At 40.5% G+C, this 27,227-nt stretch overlaps 1 protein-coding gene and 1 pseudogene across 1 annotated transcript; both read right to left on the minus strand.

The window, feature by feature from the left end:
• Window positions 1-11,112: 11,112 nt before the first annotated feature.
• LOC132132571 (trace amine-associated receptor 13c-like) lies at window positions 11,113-12,176 on the minus strand. Its single transcript, XM_059544999.1, has one exon. The coding sequence runs from the start codon at window positions 12,169-12,171 to the stop codon at window positions 11,113-11,115; it is 1,059 nt and encodes a 352-aa protein (XP_059400982.1). The 5' UTR covers window positions 12,172-12,176.
• A 12,981-nt stretch (window positions 12,177-25,157) lies between these two features.
• On the minus strand, window positions 25,158-26,216 carry LOC132132622 (trace amine-associated receptor 13c-like; annotated as a pseudogene).
• Between the last annotated feature and the right edge of the window lie 1,011 nt (window positions 26,217-27,227).

Below are 27,227 nucleotides of genomic sequence, written 5' to 3' on the forward strand. Positions count from 1 at the left end.
ACGCCGATCGTGACAATTATAAATAAATTCTATTATTATTATTATTTGTGAGTTGTACACTGTTCATACATTAGATTCTTTTATTTATTACAGTTTTTCTTTCACTTTTGTAAAGTGAAAAGTTAATACAAATTGTATTTGATTGTTTTGATTTAGAGCAGTGAATAACTGCTATTAAAATATAATAGGGTATCACTGTTTATTACTGATTTTAAAGGTTACTGAACTCTTGAAATGATTTGGATATACAGTTCAAACAACACAAGATTGGTCCCTCTGTATTAATCGTGGCCCCTCTTGTGCCCCCGAGTTGAAAAAATCCTAGAATCGCCCCTGGATTTAACTAACGCTAAATAAAAAAATACTGTATTTAAAACAGCTAGTTCATACATAGTCGGACGCAACTGTCATATCGCACGTCCGCATCTGCGCAGGGAAGTTATCAGTCTAAATGTTCTGCAAAATCAGCCAACGGTGAAAATCAATAGCAGATTTCATTTAAAATCCAACAGCTAAACACTAATATTGGGCATAAACGAACATTTAAATATAAAGTGTTTAAAACAGGTAAGTTGATATATTTGTAGTAAAGTTGAATTGAACTGATGCATCAGTCATACAGCGCCCAGACCTCATGACGAGCTTGACGCACTGCCACAGAAACAAGAATGAGATGCATTCTTACATAACTGTGGCATTAAACTCAGTTAGTGAGGGCTTGTTTAATATATTGCACATACAGTATATAGGCCGTTCAGATTACTTGTTAAAGTGCAATGAAATACCTTATATCTGCAGACGATGTACGTCTGTTTGTGGATGGAGACTTTGTAATGGCCAAAACTATGTATTTTGCATGCATCACATTATAGAGCGGTGTGCATGAAAATAATAACAAGGCGGCAGATTGAACTTATTATCCATAGTGGTTCTCACGTAGTCCTTCTACGTCATCACCACATAGTGTGTTTTATAAGTTAAGTGATCAGTCTTTAAGAAAAGGACTACGTGAGAACCATGCACTATGGATGATAAATTCGCTCTGCCGCCTTGTTAATTATTTTGTCTTTACTTTATTTGTGACACCAAGAAAGAGTTAATCTCTCATGTATGAGAAGAGCGCGTTGCCGTATACCAGGCATTAAATGTGTGGGACACCAACTCGACGTTTTCTATCTCTTTCATTTCATGGATTTAACGAATTATCCGAGTCAAAGCGTTACAACTTCACCGACTACATGCTCTAATCCTACTGCGCGTGCGAGGTGTGTGTGTGAAATGCGGGCAGTGAAATTAGGTGAAATAGCTGGGCAGTTTAAAAGCCGAATTATAATAAGCAGCCTAATAAAAATAAAAATAATAGTTATTATTATTATAATCTAATACATTAATAGGAAAATGAGCCTAATATCATCTTGATTATCGACAGAGAATTCTGCTTATGTCGATATCTCTGACGATCGTCGATACACGATACTATCGTCTATCGGCACAACCCTAGTGGGGAAGCAGATCTTACACTGTGTTCCACATAGACTGTTTGCAGGGTCAAGTTGCTTTTCGAATTGTATAAAAAGCAAAAGCAAAAACAAAATAATTATATTGATTTGAAATAAAGCCAACGTATCTATCTATCTATCTATCTATCTATCTATCTATCTATCTATCTATCTATCTATCTAAAACTTAAAGCTTTTAAAACTTTTTCAAACTTTCTGGCTAGGCTTTTTCAAGCCAACTTAAAGTTTGTCTACTAACTTTACCCATCTAGTTAGTCACTGCATGTCTTTATGCCATGCAAAAAAATTCCATAGGGACATTATAAATTTAAGTTATACTTTCTTACCACCTTTATAATAATAATTGAAAAATTACACTGTTGCTTTAGTCAAAAACACTTTATCATTGTTAAATTTAATGTAAATTACATGTTTGAAATTTATACAGACCTTCTTGGCTTCAAGTGGGGCAAAAGGAAGGACATTATCTCTGAATATTTCCAGTCCTTTTGACTTCCACCTGCTGATCCACTAGGCAGATTCTTATTTTTTCTGTTTTTCATAAAAGCATCTCTTAATGTCTTCCATCTCGCCCTGCACATGTCGACTGAAACAAAGAAGACACACAGATGAATACAATACTTTTCCTTTGTTTCTTCCCTCACAGGTACTTGGCTTCTGGAGATTCAATGGTCAGCTTAGCATTCAGCTATCGCCTAGGGCACGCATGAACTCTGTCCATATGGTGTGTGCAGCCATTGAAAATGTGATGATGGAGAGGTTCCTACCCAGGCCAACACAAGACACTTGGAAAGAGGTGGCCCAAGGATTCTGTGAAAAATGGAATTTCCCAAATTGTTTGGGAGCGTTAGATGCAAACATATAATAATACAAGCACCACCACTGTCTGGAAGTCAGTTCTTCAATTACAAGAAGACCTTCTCCATAGTGCTTTTGCCGCTTGTGGATGCTGACTACAGGTTCTGATTCATTCAAGTGGGGGACTTCGGAAGAACCTGCGATGGTGGTGTGTACGCCAGTTCGGATTTGGGGAGGGGAATGGATACCAACACATTGCATGTGACACCCAGTACCTCTCTGCCTGGTGCTGCCCACCTGGGTGATGTGCCATTCATCATGGTTGGTGACGCAGCTTTCCAACTCAAACCAATCTTGATGAGACCATACCCCGGAGCAAACCTCAGTTACAAAAAGAGGATTTTCAACTACAGACTTTCAAGAGCAAGGATGGTGGTTGAAAATGCCTTTGGCATTCTGTCCTCCAGGTGGAGAATATTTCTTAACAGAATCAACCTGCAACCAAAAAATGTTGACACACTTGTGATGGCTGCATGCATCCTTCACAATTTCCTGCTTGTCCCCAGCGAAAACCAGAGATTGCTGGATGAGGCAGAGCAGCTGGGGAGACACATGGCACCAGTAAGAAACATGGAAGGAAACAGGGCGTCAACAGAGGCCTGTAATGTGAGGGAGGTCTTCTGCACCTACTTTACCTCTCCTGAAGGCAGTGTGTCATGGCAGAACAGGATGGTGTGATCAAAAAGCATGACTTCAAAGCTTATTTAAGTATCATGCTAGGATTGTAAAAAGCTGAAAAGTGATTATGATCCCAAAAGACAAGTATGCTGTATTGGTAAAAAGCTGTTTTGGCCAAGAAATAAAAAAATAAAGTTTTTGTTTGAGAACTTTGGTGTGTTAAACTATCAATTCCATTGAAAAGAGGTAATGTCACTCCAAGCAAATTTACATTAGCATTTGAAAAGCTCGAGAGTGCAAGTCCAAGCACCTTCCCAACAGTACTGTATCTGAACAGCATTTACACAGTAAGTTACGTATATAGGCTCCTGTAATAACATTAGTGAAGTTCTTCTATAGTAACATAATTTTAAAACATATTAAACTAGGCCTACCTGAAAAAACTCATAGCCTACACAGGTCTATGTACTTCTATGTACTTGTACTAATATCTCATAGTGTCCTGTGTAATCAGGCCCGGTTCTACGGGGGTGCTTGAGGGTGCTAAGCACCCTCAAATAAAAGTGAAAGCACCCTCAGATGAAAAATTATTAATAGCACACATAAACGAGATTTTGCCGAAAATAAAACACAGACGGATTTCACACTCTTGCCTAAAATAGGATAGCCTACACAAAATAAATAAATTAATAAAATTAAACAAATATATATACATATATTAAATAAATTATTTTGTTATGCTTTCATGTTTAATGCATTGTAGTTGTCCTTTCGTGATCGCGATACGCAAAAGGTGAAGCTGTTTCTTTAATTGCCCACTTTGCTTGCGTGCGTGCTTCCCGCTCAGAAATTTTGTTAGCTGACTTTCTGAGACGGGGCTTTAGGTAACGTAAAAATAAGTGTCCATTTTTAATCATCATGGACATAAGAAAATGGCTCAAGAACGCACAAACATCTACATCGCAACAACAACAAAACAACACGGATGAAATAACACCACCTGCCACTGCCGATGACAGCAGCGAAGCCCGCCCTACAACTTCACTTTCACCGCATGTCACCCATGATAAATCACAGCAAGTAGCATGTTCAATAAGTATTTTGTGTAACGTTATGTGTGTTGTGTAACGTTAAGCTAGCGCAGCTTCTTGGTCTTTTGCTGTCAATTGTTTTGAACTGCTTGTCGTTGTTATTGGAGTTGTCATAAAGAATATAGCAGCAATACCTTGGTGTAATAACGTTACTGCAGCAGTGCTTTATTAATATGTTTATGCATAACGCTAACAATGAATGACTGATTGGGTGTTGATGTGTTGTCATCGTTGTCATATTGTACAGACCCGGCAGTCAGCGCTAGTGCATTATGGGTAATTGTTTGTTGGGAGTTGATTTATGCATTATTACAGCAATATGGTTGGGGTTTGTGTTAGTAAAGTTACGTGTGTTTATGTTCAAGTTAGGTTGGATGTTCTTGGTACATTTCCTGCCTTGTTATGTAAAATTTTAGTTATGTAAAAAAAAAATGTGTCTCTCACCATCATGGAGAGAGACGTGTGTAAGGCACTGACTTTTGGCCATTCCAGGAGTTTTCAATTGAAGTTGAAGCCGGCTACAAAAAGGGTTTTACCACAGTGTAGGTAGGTTTTAGGCCTAGTCCACACGGGCACGGGTAATTTTATAACCGGAGTTTTTCCTCCTGCGTTTAAAAAAAAAAATCTCGTCCACATGAAAACGCCAAAACATGCTATCAAGCGCTGTCAAGAGCATGCCACACCAGCAGGCGGCGATATAACCCGAATTGTAAAGTCACCTTGGCCAATCAGAAGCAGTCAGCAGCGCACAATCTGACGTCAAACACAGCGGATAACAGCGCACACTCTGACGTCGCAAGGCAAAAACCCCGGTTATACTGTCCACACGACAACACTGCAACACTGCGTTTCTGAAAATGCTCACCCATGCCGTAGTTTTCAAAAATGTTCGGTTTCTGTGCCCTGAAACTGCGTTTTCGTGTGGACGAAAGGCCGAACCGCGTAAAAAAAGTCACGGTTATAAAAATACCCGTGTCCGTGTGGACAGGGCCTAAGTGTGGCATGTTTTAATGTTTTGCAAAGTGAAGATTGCTGCTTGTTTACATGCTATTCTATAATTTTCTGCCAGATCGTATATTGTTTAACATAACAGCAATTACAGTAGTATTGTTGTATAAAACATCCCCAATTTTGAGATACTATGTTTCAGACTGATGATGACTGAGCTATTTCCTACGATTATGTAAGCAGCACCCTCACTATATTCAGAAGCACCCTCAGTGATTTGGTTCTAGAACCGGGCCTGTGTGTAATGCAAAGTTACTTGACATTTTAATTGGTTTTCTAGATGCATAACTACTGGTTATATAAATAACCAGATATATAAATAATGGTTATATAGGCTACTTTTCAAAATCATGTAGTAGGAAGATAATTAGGAGGTTATTGTATTCACCTTCCACTCCTAAAACTTGTGCAATCAAACTCCATGTCTTGTCCTTTTTGGAATTGTCCTTGTAAAAAGGATTTGTGGTGTCATATAACACTGTGTGTTTTTCAACTTGAATGAATCTCTCGTCGTCCATTTCTTGTCTCCCACCAAGATATATTGCCAATATACATGCAATACGTTTGGGAGTCTGCACAGGGTGTTTATTTTGAAATTGACAGGGATTTTTGAATTTTTAGTTTGTATTTCCGGTGCGACTTGGACGCGCGTCCGTCAAAAATAGACTAGGCGCCTATATTTAGCGAAGCAGCGCGGAGTAAGCACAATCATTGACTAGAATGGGCGCGATCAGCTCCGGTAGCCGTGTCGCAGCCGAAATGCGCCGCACACGTGTTCAGTGTAAATGAGGGGTTAACATGGGAGCCGAATTAAAAACAGACACGCCACGCAGCTGAGACGCTTGCGCCAGTGTGTCACCGGCCTCAAGCAGGAGCGTCGCGTGAACAGCAGTGCAGCGGGGGTTTCGGCGTCCGGTCTATTTTTGCTGTGCTGCTCACGCTCAATTAAAGTGAAAGCACACTTTTGATGGACAAAATAAATGTGATTTAACACAAAACGTGCTCAAAATGCACAGAATAAGCATGTCAAGAGTTTTAACAACAATGCCAATGTCTAGTGTTTTAACAATTATGCCAGAAAAGAAAATTAAGTATAACAAATATGTATTTACCCAAATAAACTTTTTAATTAATCGTTTTGGGTGAAAGTATGCTGTATTGTTATAAAAACAAATGTTGAAAGAATTATACCCATTGTTTGAAATGGTTATACTGTCTACCGAACACACTTTGCAGCCGCTGCTGTGATGCTGTACTTATACGCTTCCAGTGTGAATACTCGCGAGAGTCTGCTGCTGCAGTGACGATGTAGTTGTGCGGACGCGCTGCTCGCACACCGCTCACGCTTGCGGTGTGAAACAGGGGTCAAAGAGGGGTAAAGACACAGAGATCGCGAAGCAGCCGACACGCAGCAGAAACGCCACGCTCACGCATATATATATATATATATATATATATATATATATATATATATATATATATATATATATATATATATATATATATATATATATAATTGCATAAGTTTATATTTAATTGTTTTTATCAAGTGTACAGCTGTACAGTTTCATTTTTTGCATCTTGAAAAAAATATTTCTGTGTTCTTTATCCCTCTGTGTTGTGTTTAACTTTTCAGTTTGGAAGATCAATTATTCTTAAAATCTCCTTTGTGAATGCTTTAAATGTATAAATAGTCCTCACTTTAGATGAGCTCACAAAAATAGATAGCTGGCAATTACTAAATATTTTATAAAAACCTGATATATATATATATATGTCAATAAAGCAGTTATTAGCAAACTGACCAACTATTATCATGTGTCTAAATAATAAGATTTTTTATATATTTACACTAAAATAGTTCATTAATCATTTAATTTCACTTTCTTAATGATCTCATAAACCACTGACAACTCCTTAATAACTGGTTTGTAAATAATGCAATAATTTGTAAATGATAAATTGATCCTTAAAACTCACTTTTTAAAAACTACAACGAACAAATTGTTTGGACTACAACAAGCATTTTCCGGGATTTGTGATAACACAAATATTGACGAATGGGATGTGAAAAAAGACTGGAAGAAAAAAAAAACTCCTTATATTCAGTTTTTCCTTTACTGATAAAATGAGCCAAAAAAGACATTTCACTCAGACTGAAAAAAAAAATAATTATTAGATCCTCATGAGAAATATTCAAAATTAGATCACTACTTAATTGCAAAGTAAAGACATGACCACTGGACAGCAAAATGCTTACTGGGTCAGAAGGGTCAGAAAAAAACAGGTAGAGAAGACCAGAAACACGTAAACTGCAAAATAATTAAGAATCAAAGTGAAGAATTAGGTGTGAAACAATCAGGGAGCATTTAGTCTACAGTGCCACCATTTTCCAGAACTGCAACTTTCCTGGAGTCTACGAATTATAATGTGTCAGGTTCTGAGAGACGTAAAAAGATCCCAAAAAATGACTTAATTAGAATAGCACAACGTATTGTGGAATACTATATTAAGACTTTATATATAGGCTTTATGAACAGATAGGTTTTGAGAGATTCTTGAAGGACTAGCATCACCTCCTCCTTTACGACGGTTTGAGGAATGTATCTTCCAGATAGTACCGCCGCTCCCTATATGCAGAGTACGCAGTCTTCGTAGAGCACCAACTCCCAGAGGGGGCACCATACCAGTTGCTCAAAAAAAAAAAAACATGCGCCATTCTCCCTTCCGCGCTCGCGACCACTTGCACCTCATGTTTGCGGATGGATGTTCATTATTGATGGATGGACATCTATGCCCATGTAAAGGACATCAGCAATCCGGCACAGAGAAAAGAAAAATAAAGAAAGTAAAAAACAAAACAAAAACAGGCATAAAGTTGGCTTGACATTCTCGAGTCTCAAATTTAGGGACCGTCTCTAAAGTTACATGTGAAATTGTTATATACTTTAACGTCAGTAGCATTTGAAGAGAATGACTTACAGTCATAAAAACAACTGTAATTGTTTATCTAGGTGACAGCTATAATGCACAATTAAATTGAATGTTTGATATTTATTAAAACAAACTGTAAGTCATATGTAAATTATGCTACTTTTTCACATGGGCTCAAACGCAAATTTGAAGCTCAATAGCATTTGAGGAGAAAGACTTGCAGTCATAAAACAATTGTAATGTGTTACAACCCGAATTCCGGAAAAGTTGGGACGTTTTTTAAATTTGAATAAAATGAAAACTAAAAGACTTTCAAATCACATGAGCCAATATTTTATTCACAATAGAACATAGATAACATAGCAAATGTTTAAACTGAGAAAGTTTACAATTTTATGCACAAAATGAGCTAATTTCAATTTTGATTTCTGCTACAGGTCTCAAAATAGTTGGGACGGGGCATGTTTACCATGGTGTAGCATCTCCTTTTCTTTTCAAAACAGTTTGAAGACGTCTGGACATTGAGGCTATGAGTTTCTGGAGTTTTGCTGTTGGAATTTGGTCCCATTCTTGCCTTATACAGATTTCCAGCTACTGAAGAGTTCGTGGTCGTCTTTGACGTATTTTTCGTTTAATGATGCGCCTAATGTTCTCTATAGGTGAAAGATCTGGACTGCAGGCAGGCCAGGTTAGCACCCGGACTCTTCTACGACGAAGCCATGCTGTTGTTATAGCTGCAGTATGTGGTTTTGCATTGTCCTGCTGAAATAAACAAGGCCTTCCCTGAAATAGACGTTGTTTGGAGGGAAGCATATGTTGCTCTAAAACCTTTATATACCTTTCAGCATTCACAGAGCCTTCCAAAACATGCAAGCTGCCCATACCGTATGCACTTATGCACCCCCATACCATCAGAGATGCTGGCTTTTGAACTGAACGCTGATAACATGCTGGAAGGTCTCCCTCCTCTTTAGCCCGGAGGACACGGCGTCCGTGATTTCCAACAAAAATGTCAAATTTGGACTCGTCTGACCATAAAACACTATTCCACTTTGAAATAGTCCATTTTAAATGAGCCTTGGCCCACAGGACACGACGGCGCTTCTGGACCATGTTCACATATGGCTTCCTTTTTGCATGATAGAGCTTTAGTTGGCATCTGCTGATGGCACGGCGGATTGTGTTTACCGACAGTGGTTTCTGAAAGTATTCCTGGGCCCATTTAGTAATGTCATTGACACAATCATGCCGATGAGTGATGCAGTGTCGTCTGAGAGCCCGAAGACCACGGGCATCCAATAAAGGTCTCTTTTTTTAATGATGTTATGCACTGTAGATGATGAGATTTGCAAAGCCTTTGCAATTTGACGTTGAGGAACATTGTTTTTAAAGTTTTCCAAAAATTTTTTACGCAGTCTTTCACAGATTGGAGAGCCTCTGCCCATCTTTACTTCTGAGAGACTCTGCTTTTCTAAGACAAAGCTTTTATAGCTAATCATGTTACAGACCTGATATCAATTAACTTAATTAATCACTAGATGTTCTCCCAGCCGAATCTTTTCAAAACTGCTTGCTTTTTTAGCCATTTGTTGCCCCCGTGCCAACTTTTTTGAGACCTGTAGCAGGCATTAAATTTTAAATGAGCTAATTAAGTGGATAAAAGTGTAAAATTTCTCAGTTTAAACATTTGCTACGTTATCTATGTTCTATTGTGAATAAAATATTGGCTCATGTGATTTGAAATTCCTTTAGTTTTCATTTTATTAAAATTTTAAAAACGTCCCAACTTTTCCGGAATTCGGGTTGTAATTTAGGTGTCAGCTACAATGCACACCTTATACATTTTTTATATATATTAAAATAAAGTGTTACTAAAGTCATATATATTGTTCTGTGTATGTGATTTCAAAGTCTAGATGGGTCGGATTAACCCTTTAACTGCCGTATCCCTTAAAACTTGATTGCCAGAGGGTTACTGTAAATGCTTATGCCCGCTGGGCACAGTTTTCCCAATGCCACCGGGGTGGCGTTTGCACTGACGGCTTGAGCCCGCCATCGTTATAGCCATAGCGCCACCTGCTGGCAACAGGAAGTGACATGTTTTATGTTGTACAAAACTACTCCTAGAAATTTGATGACACCAACATTTTATTTTGGTCAGCCTAATCTAAAGTTCTTTGTTAAATTGTGGAGATCTTGAGTTTTTGTTAAAAGGTGTGTCCGTGGCACCGTGACAAAATTTGATGTATCGCCATGGGAATAGAGGTTGTTGTAACTTGTGCATAAAATATCCAATCTTCTCCAAACTTCACATGTTTGATAAGAGTCCTGGCCTGAACACATCTGAAGGCCAATATTCCATTATAATGATAGCGCCACCTTCTGGCAACAGGAAGATTAGCACATATAATGAATATACTTTAATATATTCCACTTATATTTATGACTTTAAATGCATATTTCTCAACGTTCACCTTTTTACTAAAGCCACTCGCTGCTGGTGAGCCCGGGTGCGAGGGCCCGTTCATCGCTGCTTGCAGCTTTAATTAATATTGTTATTGTTAAGCTTTACCTTTGTGTGTAGCTAAAACCTTTAAATGCCTTTTGGATGAATCTGAAGTTACTTTGTTTCAGATGTTTTAATCTGAGGTGTGCTGTAAGCCATTTTAATTATTCTCTTTGTGATGAACCACCATGATAATACATTTGACCCTTACACATAGTTCTATATGACTGTCCTCTTTTTGTCATTGTGTTTTTAATTTATATCAACACAGATTCAGCATGACTGATACAAGATTCGTTATTCTTGCTCAATTTTCTTAAGTTACTGTAACACAACTGAACATTTTGTAACTTAAACTTACTATGTGAAAATAAGTTTGCTTAATTGTTAAATTTTGATTAAACTTGTATTCAAACAGAGTATAACTATAAAATAATAATACTCAGTGAAACAAATTATTTAAAATTAAAATACATTTAGTGTAAAGTATAACTATTATAATTATTTACCTTTATGGCTTTATGATAATTTCAGTATTTGTGAAATTGTTTGCAGAATGATGGCTTTATCAGTTTACTTATAAATTATGTTCTGTAAAAATATTGACCAGAGAGGATGTTGCCTGAAATATTTTAAGAGTTAAGATGAGTTTAACTGTCTTTTTAAACCAGGGATAAAATAAAGCATAGATCATAGGATTCAGACCTGAGTTAATAAACAAGACCCATGACAAAACATTTACGGTCGTGGAAGAAACTGCTGATATGAAACAGATATAGTACGGAATCCAACAAAGCAGATAAACTGTGACAATGATTCCTAATGTCAGAGCAGCTTTGCTCTCTGATTTCCTTCTCACTGAACCTTCATTTATGTATTTGCCACCCTTCATCAGGGTGTTTATAACTTTCACTTGCTGATGTACAACATAGAAAATTCTCAAATATAAAGATATGATCAGGATACAAGGAAAAATAAAAGACATGAACAGATCAGTGACTCTCCAAGCAAAACCCACCAAAACAGAACACTCTCCATAACACATGTTTGTTTTCTGTAACATTTCAAAATAACCGTTATTAATTATAAAGGCACTGTTATAAGCTGAGATAAAAACCCAGCTCAGACAGATGCTTATTAATGTTTTAGTAATGGTTATTTTCTGTAGGTACAGTAAAGGGTGACAAACAGCCACATAACGATCAACAGCAATTAAAACTAAATTACTAAGAGATGCTGTGAGAAGCATACAAATAAATATAGAATAGAGTCCACAAAAAGTTTCTCCAAAGTACCAACACAACTCAATCAGCCTCGTGGCCTCTATGGGCATCACAAGTCCGATAAGCATGTCAGCCAAAGCCAGAGAGAGAATGATCAGGTTGGTTGGAGTGTGAAGCTTCTTGAAGTGAGAGATGGAGATGATCACCAGCAGGTTCAGAAACACAGTCCATGCGGACAGTACTGATACAAACACATACATTATATTGTATTCATGTCTGGAGCGTTTTCCCTTGATACATGATGAGTTGATGGCAGGAAAGCAGTATTGAATCTCATGATCCTCTGTCTCATAGGCCATGTGAGACTCTTCTCCTGTTTGGAGTTTGTTCTGCTCTCCTTGCTGTCCTTTCATTTATACAGTGTCTGGATCAGAATAACCAACCCATCTACCGCCCACTCTAATGCTGCATAATGACATAACATCCAACACTTTCAACCTTGAAGTGATTATTTAGGACCACAGTATACACAGTATTCCTGCTATATTTTTTGTAATAAATTTTTATTTCTGTAAAAAAAAAAATTGCCTTTAATTATCGAGCATATAGTGGCCCTAAATAGTTTAATTTGTGCCACCACAGTTTCATAATGAGCCATAAATATAGATTTTTTTTAACTTTTCATTAGAGCTGCCCTCGGAAGAGGGCTTAACTCGGGCACAGGGGCACTACGTGGGTTTAACTCTGGAACAGGGGCCTGCCGTGGGCTTAACTCGGGAACAGAGGTCCACCAAGGCAGAGCAGGTGGCGTGGGAGCCCACCAGAGCAGAGCTAAGGACCACCACAGCCAAGAAGACGGGACAGAAGCCCACCAGGGTGGAGCAGATGAACACCATAGCTGAGCAGACGAGACAGAAGCCCACCAGGGCAGAGCAGAGGACCACCACAGCCAAGAGGACAGGACAGAAGCCCACCAGGGCGGAGCAGAGGACCACCACAGTGGAGTTGATGGCACAGGAGAGCAAGTCTGGTCAGGTGGAACTGAAACAGAGAACATAAACAGGTTAATAGCGGCCTCCATGGCCGTGATGAGATGGTAGCTGGCCTCTGTGGCCGTGACAGGGCAGGCGGTGAGTTCATCGAGGACCTCCGTGGCCATGACAGGACAGACAGAGAGTTGGTGTATGGCCTCCATAGCCATGACCGGAACAAATGAGAGCTCATAGATGGCCTCCATGGCCGTGACAGAATAGGATGAGAGCTCTGGAAGTTCGGCTGAGACGTGACAAGGCACTGGAAGTTCGGCTGAGACGTGACAAGGCTCTGGGAGAACGGCTGAGACGTGACGAGGCTCTGGTAGATCCGTGGTGATTTGACTGGGTTCATGAAGATCAACTGTGACTTGACTTAACTCACGGAGGTTAATGTTGACTTGACTTTGTTCATGAAGGTCATTGGTGACTTGACTTTGCTCATGAAGATCAACTGTGACTTGACTTAGTTCCTGAAGATCAGCCGTGACTTTACTTAGTTCCTGAAGATTAACTGGGACTTGACTTGGCTCGTTAAGATCATTGGTGACTTGACCTAACTCTGGACGGTCAATAGTGACCTGACCTAACTCTGAACTCTGACTAGGCTCTGGGAAATCAACAGGGACCTGATCAACAAGGACCTGACTTGTCAACAGGGAATTGACTTGACTCATGAAGTTTAACTGTTGTTTTACTTGACTGTTGGCTGTTAGTGGTGACTTGACCGGACTCTGGACGGTCAACGGTGACCTGACTTGACTCTGGACAGTCGACGGGGACCTGACTTGACACTGGGCAGTCGACGGGGACCTGACCTGACTCTGGACAGTCGACGGGGACGTGACCTGACTCTGGACAGTCGACGGCGGCCATCTTGTGCAGCGGCGCTGGGCTGGAGGCCATCTTGTGCAGTGGCGCTGGAGCGGCAGCCATGATAGGATGAGTCTCAGGGGTGGCTGCCATCTTGTGCAGTGGTGCTGGGCTGGCGGGCATTACGAAAGCAGACTCTGCAATGGCGACCTTTTTGTAAAAAGTCTTCTCAGCAACTCCCACAGTGAAGGGTGAACCACAAATTTGCAATGCAACATCAATATAATGTTCAAGTGTCCAATTAGAACCATGTAGGGGCATAAGGGAGCTGAGTGGCTCGGAAAGCCCTCCACGAAAAAAAAACAAACATTAAACATACCTCATCTAATGAAGTTAAGTGAGCCAGATCAATAAAGTCCACTACATAATCTTCAAAGGGCCGTTCATCTTGACGTAGACACATAATTTGGGCTACTGGGTTCATGACTGACCTGGATGTACAGTGGAGAGCCCTGCTGAAGTTCATGGGCACTCCAGCTGACGATCGTGACAATGCTAATGGCCATTAATTGCATACATAGCCAAGTAAGCGCTCAAGCACATGCATAAAGCATGCCACAGCACACTGGCAGAAGTAATGATGAATGGGTCATGGAACATAAAGACATATTCTTAGAATACATATTCTAAGAATATATACACTCTAAAAAATGCTGGGTTGAGATCGCTGGGTAGGATGTTGGGTTGAAAATCAGTCTTGATCATAACCCAGCGGGGCTAGGTTGGGAGCATGGACATGAAAGAGAGAGCATGCACGTCATGTTCACATCAGATGTCTCCAGTGCAAGAAGCCGCCATTTTCTCAGCGAGAAGCGAATGAAAGACATTAAAGGCAGGGTAGGTAATACATGTATAAACAACTTTCTTCCAAATTTGTTTAAACTTTCTATATATATAAATGCATAATTAAAATGTAAGTACTCTGATAAAAAGAGTATAAAAATCGAGTGACTCTAGACCGTTTATTCTGTATTAAACACAGCTCATTATTTCCATTTCGGGACGAAACATAGGATTGGCTTAGGCGACTGTCACTCTCTCGCAACCATGGCAACCACCCTTTTGCCACACATGACCTGCCCACTTGCGCGTGCACGTTTGATTTGAGGAGTTCAACAGGCACGGATCCTAGGAATACTACCAAAACAATGGCAGAGAAACAGCAAGCAAAATTCACAGTACCAGCCTACGCAGTTAGTGAAGGCAAACCAGGCAAAAAAGGAAGACAGTAACAGTACAAGAAAAGGCAATGAACAAAAAGTCTTTGGATAAACAAAGAAATAAAACGCGAGTTTATATCGGCGTGGCTTTCCAGCGATGGCGAGAACTGAGGGAACTCAAGGGGCTGAAAAGTGACTCCTTGATGGCTTTATTTCTGCTGGACAGGTAAATCTTTCTTTTTGTATTTTGATCATACATATTTTTTTCATGAAGCATGTGTCATTAGCACACGTAGCTGCGTAATATAACTAACATAACATTACTTAGCGAGCCATAGTAGAGGTTTTGGAAGGAGCCCAGAAGGGAGGGGGTGGAGTGAATGGAAATAATGAGCTGTCTTTAAAACAGTCGTGAGAGGTCTACAGTCACTCGAATTTTATACTTTCTTTTTCAGAGTACTTACATTTTAATTATGTATTTATATATAAATAAAGTTTAAACAAATTTGGAAAAAAAGTTTTTTATACATTTTTTTACCTACCCTGCCTTTAAGGTAAGTAAAGATTCAAAATGTAAAGTTATCATTCATTGTTTATGTCTGGGAGTATTTTGAGGTTTATGAAAGGCAGAAATAAAAAAGCTTATATTGAAAAATGCGCGGACGCAGTTTTTGCCTCAGAAACTGAGGTTTTGACAGCCTCTTTTACTGAATGGAAGCGGTACTTTTAATATAACGTCTGTGAGTGTATTAGGTCATATTTACATAAGATTTTACAATATCTGCACTATTTGAGGTGTTAATAGATGGTTATGGTTACATTCATGTTAATTTGTTATCTTATTTTTCGTGGTTAAACTGAATGTACTTTAGTTCAGTTTAGTTTAGTTTTAAAGGAAACAGTGTAATGTGATAAAGACTAGCATAATTATCTTGAGGCTGTTGAAGTGGTAATTGTTAAAAGAAATGTTTTGCATGTAATATTTCAGACTTGTTGAGCTTGTGTCTTCATTGTGTCCGAGCCGGGAGTTAAAGACACAGAAGCCTGCTTTTGTGAGGAGGCGGTGATTTTCTCAGCTTCTTCAGAAGAGAGGGAAAGAGGATTTTTAAGATTAAATTTTTTTTTTTACTAAGACTAAAAGAATGTTTGTTGTTACGATCCTTGGTATTTGTTTAGTGTGGGTGTTGTTTTGTATATATGTGCAGGGATTGGCTGTCGCCGGTGGAGTTTGATTGGTGGATCTACTGATTGGCCGCTTTTAAAAAGGTGGCACTTGCAGAAGAGATCAAGCTCATTCTGGTGTTGGCTTGTTGGCGTGAAGAGCTCCAGATCCCTCCGGATCCCTCCTCCCGTCGACAGATCCCATAACCTTCTGTTTATTGTGTTTGTTTGCTTGTGATGATTTAATTTGGTTCTGTTTTGGGAGCGTAGGGGTGTCCTGCCATTTACTTTGATCTGGTTTGTGATTTGTTTATTTATAGGGAGTCAGGGAAGTTACTTTGTAATTTTGTTTATTCCCTGATTAGGTAATTTATATATGTTTGGTTATAAGTTTATTTTGTTTATTATTTTGGCCTTGGGGCACCCTGAAGTCGTTGCTCCTTCATTTAATTATTCTTTCCCCTTTAAATAAATGATACTTTTGTGGAACTTTTGTGGAACTTTTGTGTTGTTGGTGATCTGTCGGCTGGGGCTGGTTTCCTGTTACTATCAACAAAACGCTTGCCAAGCCCGTCCTAATAATAGGGGACGTAACATTTGTTTTTGTAGATGTTGAAAGTAAGAGACAAGATAACTTTATTTTTTTGAGACTGATGTGAGTTATTTTTAGAAAATAAATGTTTCTGTTGTCTCCTGCCTGTTTACTTCACATTTTGATACAACAACAGTGCACTGTAAAACTGAACAGTGAAAATAAATTAAATTTAATTTAATTTCAATCAAATAATAATGAAGTTCATTGGACTTAATTGAAATAAGTTATGTAAACTCAAAATGCTGTTGTAGTAAGGTGAACTTAAAACTATTGCATTTTCTAGTTCAGCATGCTCAGCATGCTTTGCATCAACCAACAAGGACAAATAAATTTAGAAATTAAGTGTTATTCTGTGTGTTTTTACACAAGATTAACATAGAGAGACATAAGTTAGTACTTAAATGTTGTATGTTAGGATTTACATATGTTTCTGTTATGTTGGTTTTGTAGTGTTACCGTTACCGTGGTGAAGAGTAGACCCTGTGGTTAGGTTGAGGATGGAGAGCAAATCTTAAATGCTATATATATTGCAAGATAATTGAATATTTATATGCAAGCATTTGAGTCTTTTTGATAAGTACATTGTGCTGTTGCTAACTGGCAGTGATCTATAAAGATCTGAATGAATATGCTGTAAATTGAAGTTGTATATGATTATCATTGTGATGAGTGGTGTGGGATCATGGAAGTGAGGCTTGGCTTGGCTTGGCTCCCATGGCTCTCAGCCCCGAGATTAACCGAGACGTTCCCTTTCAGTCGGTCACTCTCGACGCCACGTCGGTGACCGACGAATATGGGATCCCTATCAAAGCGCCATGGGTGCTGCCCCTTCCAGTGCCCTGTGCGAGCCGCCTGCGCCCCTATTAGGTGTAGGCCGGGGCTCAGAACAAGAAGCTCCACTCACCATTGTGAAAGCTCTACCTCACTGGGTGAGATTGGATAACACTGGGAAAACGTACCCGGTCCGCTTGGAGCCGGGACGCTGTGGAAGCCCCATCCTTCCTGAAGGAGGTCTCGGAGGCAAATACACATATAGCATCCGTTTAGGAGTATACAGAGAAATTTGAGGTGATTAAAACCCTCTAGGGAAGGCAGAAGTCTGCTGGGGAAACACGGGCTCTAAGGCTATACTGTGGACTATACACATATGAGTACCGCTTAGGTCTCAATATGGAACCCACCCTTCCATGGTTCTCACGGATTCATCATGAAGGTCTGGCGCCGGATGTTCCGCCGCGTCCAGCTGCTTAGGGTGATGGAGGATCTCAACAGGGTCTACAATACGGACACTCTGGAGCGGTTTAAGCAAGCCAACACTAACCGGGGCCTCTCAGTGCCACTACCCGTTTGAGGTGAGAACACAGGAGGATACCGGCTCTACACGAAGGCTATAGAACCTAGCGAACGTGTTAGGGGTCGCCCAGCCCGCAGCTCTACAAATATCTGTCAGCGAGGCGCCACGAGCCAGCGCCCAGGAGGATGCAACACTTCTAGTTGAGTGAGCTCGCAACCTGAACGGGCAGGGCACACACTGAGCCTGATAAGCCAGGGTTATGGCATCCACAATCCAGTGGGCCATCCTCTGCTTAGAGACGGCACTCCCCTTCTGCCGGCCTCCGAAACAGACAAAGAGCTGGTCTGAGGTCCTGAAGCTTTGTGTCCGGTCTACGTAGCACCTTAATGCTCGGACGGGACAAAGCAAAGCCAGGGCTGGGTCTGCCTCCTCCAGGGGCAGTGCTTGCAGGTTCACCACTTGGTCTTTGAAGGGTGTAGTGGGAACCTTGGGCACGTAGCCAGGCTGGGGCCTCAGGATTACCTGGGAGTCAGCCGGCCGAACTGTAGGCACGAATCGTCGACCGAAAATGCATGCAGGTCTCCTACCCTCTTGATGGAGGCCAGTGCAAGCAGGAGCAGAGTTTTCAATGAAAGAAACTTTATCTCAACTGAATGCAAAGGCTCGAATGGGCCCTGCTGTAGTGATTTAAGCACTAGAGACAGGTCCCAAGAGGGTATACAGGGGGGCCGGGAAGGATTTAACCTCCTGGCCCCTCAAAGGAACCTGACGATGAGGTCATGCTTACCCAGAGACTTCCCATTCACGGGGTCATGGTACGCAGCAATAGCGGCAACCTGGACTTTGAGGGTGGAGGGAGACAGCCTTCGCTCCAACCCTTGCTGCAGAAAGGATAGCACGACCGCAATCGGGCACCTTCGGGGGTCTTCTCGGCGAGAAGAACACCACTCAACGAACAGGTTCCACTTCAAGGCATAAGCGTGTCTCGTAGTCGGTGCTCTCGCCGAAGTGATGGTGTTCACTACCTCTTGGGGTAGGTCACCTAGAACCTCCGCGTCCCGTCCAGGGACCAGACATGGAGTTTCCAGAGGTCTGGACACGGGTGCCAGATGGTGCCCCGTCTCTGAGTCAGTAAATCCCTCCTCAGAGGAACCGGCCAAGGAGGGGCTGTCGAGAGGAGCACTAGTTCGGGGAACCAGGTCCGAGTATGGCGCTACTAGCAAGACTTGCTCCTCGTCCTCCCGGACTTTGCACAATGTCTGTGGGAGAAGGCTCACTGGGGGAAACGCATACTTGCGTAGGACCCGCGGCCAGCTGTGTGCCAGTGCGTCCGTGCCGAGAGTTCCCTCGGTCAGGGAGTAGAACAACTGGCAGTGAGAGGTCTCTGGAGAAGCAAACAGGTCGACCTGAGCGACTCCAAACCGTCTCCAAATCAGCTGGACCTTCAGGGGATGGAGTTGCCATTCTCCCGGGAGCATTGCTCGAGACAGCTCGTCGGCTGCACGATTGAGCAGGCCTGGAATGTGAATGGCACGAAGTGACCTCCAAAGGAGGAGGTGGCGGTTGATGTACGCAATGGTCACAGTGTTGTCCGTTCGGACCAGCACATGCTTGCCTCGTAAGAGACCTTTGAGACGGTTCAAGGCAAGTTGTACTGCTAGCAACTCTAGGCAATTGATGTGCCAATGCAGCTGCGGGCCCGTCCAAACCCCTGAGACTGCATGCCCGTTGTACGTAGCCCCCCAGCCGGTGGTGGAGGCATCTGTGTAAACCACAGCATGCCTGGAGATCTGCTCTAGGGGCACCCCCGCTCGGAGAAATGCAAGATCTGACCACGGGCTGAGGGTTTGGGGACAGGCCGGTGTAACTTGGACCCGGTGAGTGCAACGCTTCCACGCCCACCTCGGGACTCAGCCATAAAGCCAGTGCTGGAGCGGTCTCATATGTAACAGGCCGAGCGGTGTAAGTGCCGCCGCGGCCGCCATATGCCCCAGGAGCCTCTGAAAAAGTTTCAGTGGGACTGCTGTCCTGCCCTTGAACGTACTCAAGCAGGCTAGCACCAACCGCGCACGTTCCTCTGTGAGGCGTGCTGTCTGTTCGACCGAATCCAACTCCATACCAAGAAAAGAGATCCTCTGCCTCGGCAAGAGTTTGCTCTTCTCCCAGTTGACCCGAAAGCCCAGCAGGCTCAGGCGCCGGAGCACCACATCCCTGTGCTCGCACAACTGATCTCGAGGCTGTGCTAGTATCAGCCAATCGTCTAAGTAGTTGAGTATGCGAACACCTTGCTCTCTGAGGGGAACGAGAGCTGCCTCCGTGATCTTCGTAAAGACACGGGGAGACAGGGACAGCCCAAAGGAGGAGGTGCAAGAGGAGCGGTGGTCCCCAGAGTGTTGGTTCTCTGCGTGGTTTGCCACCACTGTGACCCTCAAACCGCCCGAGCCACTACCGGAAGTGGACCTCGTCTGTCCGCCAGAACGAGCCCCAGATCGCGGCAGAGGCAGCGGGACTCTGCCCCCCTGAAGGTAGCGGAGCCTGGTTTGCAACTCCGAGATGGTCATCTTCCCGCAATGGGAACAGGACTCATCCACGAAAGCCACCTCAGCATGCTTGACGCCCAAGCATGCTCTTTTAGGAAAATGCTCTTTCAGTGCTGAGGCGCACAGGGGAGATGGCCGCTTGCCACATGACAGGGGATAGTGCAGCCTGAAGTGTGCAACCCACTCGATACTGGAACGACCGCCGCTGTAGCGCCGTCCCGCCAACACAGGAAGCTTCCCAGAGCGTGCTGAACTCGCAGTTCACCGTAGACACAGTTCAAGGTAAGCAGAACGACACTGTCACTCGGCTTCAAAGCGAAAAGCTGGTATGCATTGCACCTGCTGCTCTCTTATACTCACGCAGTGATCAGCGGCAGATGGATGCAATAATTGCATGCCAATGTGCATTGGCTCGTTTAGTTTACACTCAAAGTAGATTGGTCTATCGAAGCGATATCCCCATATTCGTCGGTCACCGACGTGGCGTTGAGAGTGACCGACTGAAAGGGAACTGGGTTTTTTGTGTGTGTGTTCCAGATTTTTCTCAATAAGCCTTTGATAAAATAGGATTTACTTCCATAAAATTACCTACATTTGTTTTTTTTATGCAGGGCATAAATGAAGTCTATATCATTGAGGCCACTGAAGACACCACTGTTGGGATTTACACTCTCAAAAACATGCTTCTGATGAACCAGAGGACATTGGTGTTGTCCTCGACTGGAATTGAACTGCTGGTTTTATCTGGTCAGAGGAGAATTGGCCTCCAACTGAGCCTAGTTACTCCCAAGTCACCGATGGAGTTTTGGTTCCTTGCCGCTGTTGCCTCTGGCTTGCTTGGTTGGGGACAATTCATTTACAGGCAGTCGAGCAGTCGAGGTCAGACACAGCGATACAAAACTTAACTCAGAACACAAAACTCTCAAACGGAAAAGAAAAGAAGTAAAGTTTGACGAGACTAGGTGGTGTTTTTTCTCATCGTGGCTAAGTAGCAGCAGGTGTGCAGGCTGAAGCACGCTGGAACCGCGCTCAAAGAATGCTTAAAGCATGGTTAAAAGCTAAAGCTAGGAAGCAAAGATAAAAGCTAAAAGCAGGCATGACTAATAGCAGAAGCAAGGTTAAAACTAAAAGCAAGATTTTATGGTGTCCTAAGTATTTAAACTGGCCTGTTGGCCACACCTCAAATGTTGTCTTGACCAGTCAGATATTGTCTTGGCTCGGGGGTATCATAAATCATATGTTATCTTATCAAGCATGTGGTCCGAATTTTCCCGCTCTTGCAGGGCCTAATTTTGGACATGATTCCTATAACAAGAATATTTGAAAAATAACTGATGGTCATGACTGTTTCAAGCAAGCAGATTCAAGCACATACATATGAAACATGAATATGTATCCTTAAGTTATCCAATAGTTATTAAAAGACATACACAATAAGTGATTATAACATGATAGTCAAATGTGTGGGTTACATATAAATGAATATGGAGTGAAGCGATGGACTGATATTCATTTATAAGTCTTTTTGAGTTCATTTTGGTCCATATATATGTAAAAAAAAAAGAAAAAAAAGTTTTTGTGTCATTATCTGACAAAGATTTCTGTGGAGACCAGAGGTTAAAAGGCCTCCCTTAGGAATTTCAGTCTGGTTCTGCTAGGTGGGGAAAGTGTTTAAGGATATTGTGTATAACTCTCATGGGTTTACATGTGATGTCCGGCGTTGCTTCTCAATTACTTGCCCCAAATTTGACAATCTCTTCTCCGAATTGAAATTGTCAATAATTGTTCTAGTGGTGTTAATGTTGAAAGCTGTTGTAGCCGCACTGGGTTGTACATAATAATTAACTCAAATGATATATAGGGAATTTGAATAATTAATCGGGAATATGATTAATATATATATATATCATATTACAGTTGCATTAAAATTATTGAAGATGAAAAATAGGTCAATTGTATATATTAATAACTCATCACAAGGCACTGTAATTTACTCATTAATATTTCAATATTCTATTCTTCATATCAATTATTGTGATATCTTTTACTAGAAATGAATGTAAATCAAACGTGGTTCGTCCAGCAAACGGCCGTAAGATTAACTTATTAACTCTCAGTAATGCTATCACTTCTTATACCTCCAGGACAAATAGATTCTGGCCATGAAACCATTCTCCTGTCCTTATAAAATTTAGATTACTTAAAAGTAACAAATAAGCTTTGTAGCTAAGATCGACATTTCATTGACTTTGTAACATGAGCAACTTAGACAGACAATCTGTAGTATATGGAATTTAATAATTGAACTAATGATACATCAGACTACGATTTATACAGAGTAAATACGCTTACGACAATATAGACAGTAAACTTTGTACAAGACATAACGGCATCCAAATGAGGGAGAGGGAGAGAGAGCGAGAAAGAGAGAGAGAGAGAGAATGAGTGAGAGAGGATGAATGAGAGAATAGGCGTGATCACAGAATCACGCGCTCAGTTATGCAAACTCACAGACAGTAACCCTTGAAAGACAACAACGAATCAAATCATAGACTAACTTTAAGCAGCATTTTAATCTCCATAGAAAATTATACTTGCATGGTTCTCTTTGTGTATGCGAAAGACGAGCGTGCGTGCAGCGTGCGTCGGTCTGGGCGTGTTCTCTCGTGTCTTCCAGGGCGAGCGGACTCGCGCGAAGTTTTGAAGTTTCAAAGAAGTGATTCAGAGTTCTTTCTCGTAGGGAGGCGAATATGAGAGTAAAACTTAGTAAAGAAAAGAAACGAAAAGGAAAGAAATAAAAGCTCCCGGAGGAGCCATGGGAAAGGCTGTTCTCTCAGATGAAGTGCTTTTCTAACTTTTCGTGTTAGTCCTTTTATAGAGGGACTTGGTTCACGCCTCTGTTCGCGCGAACAACCAATGAATGTCCAAAGATCTAAAGCGGGAAAAGTTCCTTTGTCTCTGGGGAGACGCCAACTCTAATAAGTTCTGGTTTATAACATTTCAGTAGTGATATTCCAGCCAGTTCGTAATTCCAGATTAATACATTTTACACACCTTTTATACAGGTGGATAGTTGGGTCACAACATGACAATTCCAAAAACAACAAACAGTACGTATATAACTGATAGAAACACGACGTTACATTCATATGCAGAATTACACACATTTAAAGATTAACACACGATAAAATTGTGGATCCTCCAATTTTTGATTATGGAAAACATCTAATGCACCAAAAAGCAATACTTAATACATTTGGAATACATTGAGAAAATAAAAGGGTACTATTCTCTTTTCTAAGAGTTAGCTTTCCTGTCCTGTTTGTTAGGTCATAAAGTTTTATGACCTGGTCAGGAGTAGGGTTACAGCTCATGATTCTATTTGAGAACATTAAAATTAGGAGAAACATTTCCAATTTATAAGTATCAACTTATACTCCTCACATAACAAGGATTAACCATTTTATGCAAAGCAAACCTATTCAAGATACATATTATTAAGGACTTATATAAAGAGCATAAAGAAAAGTTCATTTTTGTGTGTGTGTGCTTAGGAATGTGGGTGTTTTGTTTCTCCTTTGAGGCTGCTCACGTGACTTTGGAATGTCTCATCCTGTGTCGTAAATAATTTAAATCCAGCCAGGCTGGCGCCAGGCCAGGCATTTAGTTTAGAAAGAGTTGGGTTTATAATATATATTCAAAATCTACAAGCGTTGGGTTTGCATTGTTTTAGATTCAACGAACGGTGATTCATTAGTTCAGAATCCATGAATCGATGACCTGCATATCCGCTACACTGTTCTGTGAAAGAGTTGGTTGGTTGGTTTACTTGTTTCTGACTTGTGGCACTAGAACTGATTTATGACCTCCAGTTGCCTTCCTGAGGAATTCGGCTCGTGTTTCAACCACAGTTCTGCAGAGTCAGTGATTTAAGAATTATTCAACAATTTAATATATAAATTAATCAATAAACTAAAATAATCCAAAAGTGGTGCACAACATTTAAACAATAAATAAAAGGGGATGTGTGTGAGAGTTTCAGAACTAACTAGATAAATATGGTCTGCATAATATTTGACTTTTGTTTGGATCATAAAAATAATCATCCTACATAAGTTGATGTTCAGCAGTTACAGTATTTATTCACATCAGTTTACATGAAACAATAAACATTACTTACACTTATGAAAAGTTGGAATAAAATACATATTTAATATTGTTATTGTTATGCTTTAACTTTGTGTGTAGCTCCAACCTTTAAATGCCTTTTCAATAAACCTGAAGTTACTTTGTTTCAGATTATTTAATTTGAGGTGTACTCTAAGCAATTTTAATTATTCACTTTGTGATGAACCACCATAATACGCATGACCCGTACACATAGTTCTATATGACTGTCCTCTTTTTGTCATTTTATTTTTGATTTATATCCACACAGATTCAGCATGACTGAAACAAGATTTGTGATTCTTGCTCAATTTTCCTAATAAGTTACTGCAACACAACTGAACATTTTGTCACTTAAACTCACTATGTGAAAATGAGTTTGCCTAATTGTTAAATTCTGATGAAACCTGCATTTAAACAGATTATAATTATAAAATAATGATACTCAATGAAACAAAATATATAAAATTAAAATGCATGTAGCGTAAATTATAACTATTATGATTATTTACCTTTATGATTTTGACAATTGCAGTTTGGGTAAAATTGACCTCAGAATAATGGCTTTATCAGTTTAATTACAATTGATGTTCTGAAAAAATATTGACCAAAGAGGATGCTGTCTGAAATATTTTAAGAGTTAAGATGAGTTTAACTGTCTTTTTAAACCAGGGATAAAATAAAGCATAGATCATAGGATTCAGACCTGAGTTTATATACACGACCCATGTCAAAACATTTATAGCTGTGGAAGAAACTTCTGTTATGAAACAGATATAGAATGGAATCCAAACAAGCAGATAAACTGTGACAATGATTCCTAATGTCAGAGCAGCTTTGCTCTCAGATTTCCTTTTCACTGAACCTTCATTTATGCATTTGCCACCCTTCATCAGGGTGTTTATAACTTTTACTTTCTGATGTACAACATAGAAAATTCTCAAATATAAAGATATGATCAGGATGCAAGGAAAAATAAAAGACATGATCAGATCAGTGACTCTCCAAGCAAAACCCACCGAAGCAGAACACTCTCCATAACACATGTTAGTTTTGTGTAACATATCAAAATAACCGTTATTAATTATAAAGGCAGTGTTATAAGTTGAAGTGCAAACCCAGCTCAGACAGATGCTTATTAATGTTTTAGAAATGGTTATTTTCTGTAGGTACAGTAAAGGGTGACAAACAGCCACATAACGATCAACAGCAATTAAAACTAAATTACTAAGAGATGTTGTGAGAAGCATCCATATAAATATTGAATAGAGTCCACAGAAAGTGTCTCCAAAGTACCAACACATATCAACCAGCCTTGTGGCCTCTATGGGCAACACAAGTCCAACAAGCATGTCAGTCACAGCCAGAGAGAGAATGATCAGGTTGGTTGGAGTGTGAAGCTGCTTGAAGTGAGAGATGGAGATGATCACCAGCAGGTTCAGAAACATAGTCCATGCAGACAGCGCTGATACAAAAACATAAATTATAATGTATTCATGACTGGAATGTTTTCCCTTGATACATGATGAGTTGATGGCAGGAAAGCAGTATTGAATCTCATGAGCCTCTGTCTCATATGCCATGAGTGAATCTTCTCCTGTTTGGAGTTTGTTCTGCTCTCCTTACTGTCCTTTCATTTAAACAGGGTTTGGATCAGACTGACCAACCCATCTACCTCCCACTCTGATGCTGCATAATGACTTTTTTTTTTTTTTTCCTCCAACACTTTTAACCTTGATGTGATTATTTAGGACCTACACAGTATTCCTGCTAATATATATATATATATATATATATATATATATACAGCACAGACCAAAAGTTTGGACATACCTTCTCATTCAAAGAGTTTTCTTTATTTTCATGACTATGAAAATTGTAGATTCACACTGAAGGCATCAAAACTTTGAATTAACACATGTGGAATTATATATGGAATTATATACATAACAAAAAAGTGTGAAACACAAAAAAGTCTTCCAACAGTCTTGAAGGAGTTCCCCGAGAGATGCTTAGCACTTGTTGGCCCTTTTGCCTTCTGTCTGCGGTCCAGCTCACCCCTAAACCATCTCGATTGGGTTCAGGTCCGGTGACTGTGGAGGCCAGGTCATCTGACGCAGCACCCTATCACTCACCGTCTTGGTCAAATAGCCCTTGATGCCTTCAGTGTGAGTCTACAATTTTCATAGTCATGAAAATAAAGAAAACTCTTTGAATGAGAAGGTGTGTCCAAACTTTTGGTCTGTACTACATATATATATATATATAATTTTTTTTCTGTAATTTTTATTTTGCCATCAATTATCTAGAATATAGTGGCCTTCAATAGTTTTATTTGAGGCACCAGTGTAACAATTGGACACAGGAAGCGAGAGATCCAATAGCAGTGTATTTAATGGGGTAATCCAAAAATCATAATCCAAGAACAGGCAAGAGGTCATAACACAAAATCAGTCCAGAAACAAGAAAAATAAGAACAAGAAAACACAAGGGAACATGAGAAAACCGGGTGACGGAAAACAAGGACTCCATGACACAGATAGAAAACAGACCGGTTTATATAGATAGGTGAAGACGATGAAAGTGGAGACAGCTGAGCTGTGCAATTAACCGTGATGAAGTGACAAGGCTTTGTGGGAAATGTAGTG

This window comes from Carassius carassius, chromosome 49 (assembly GCF_963082965.1).
Source record: "Carassius carassius chromosome 49, fCarCar2.1, whole genome shotgun sequence".
In the NCBI taxonomy this organism is placed as follows: Eukaryota; Metazoa; Chordata; class Actinopteri; order Cypriniformes; family Cyprinidae; genus Carassius; species Carassius carassius.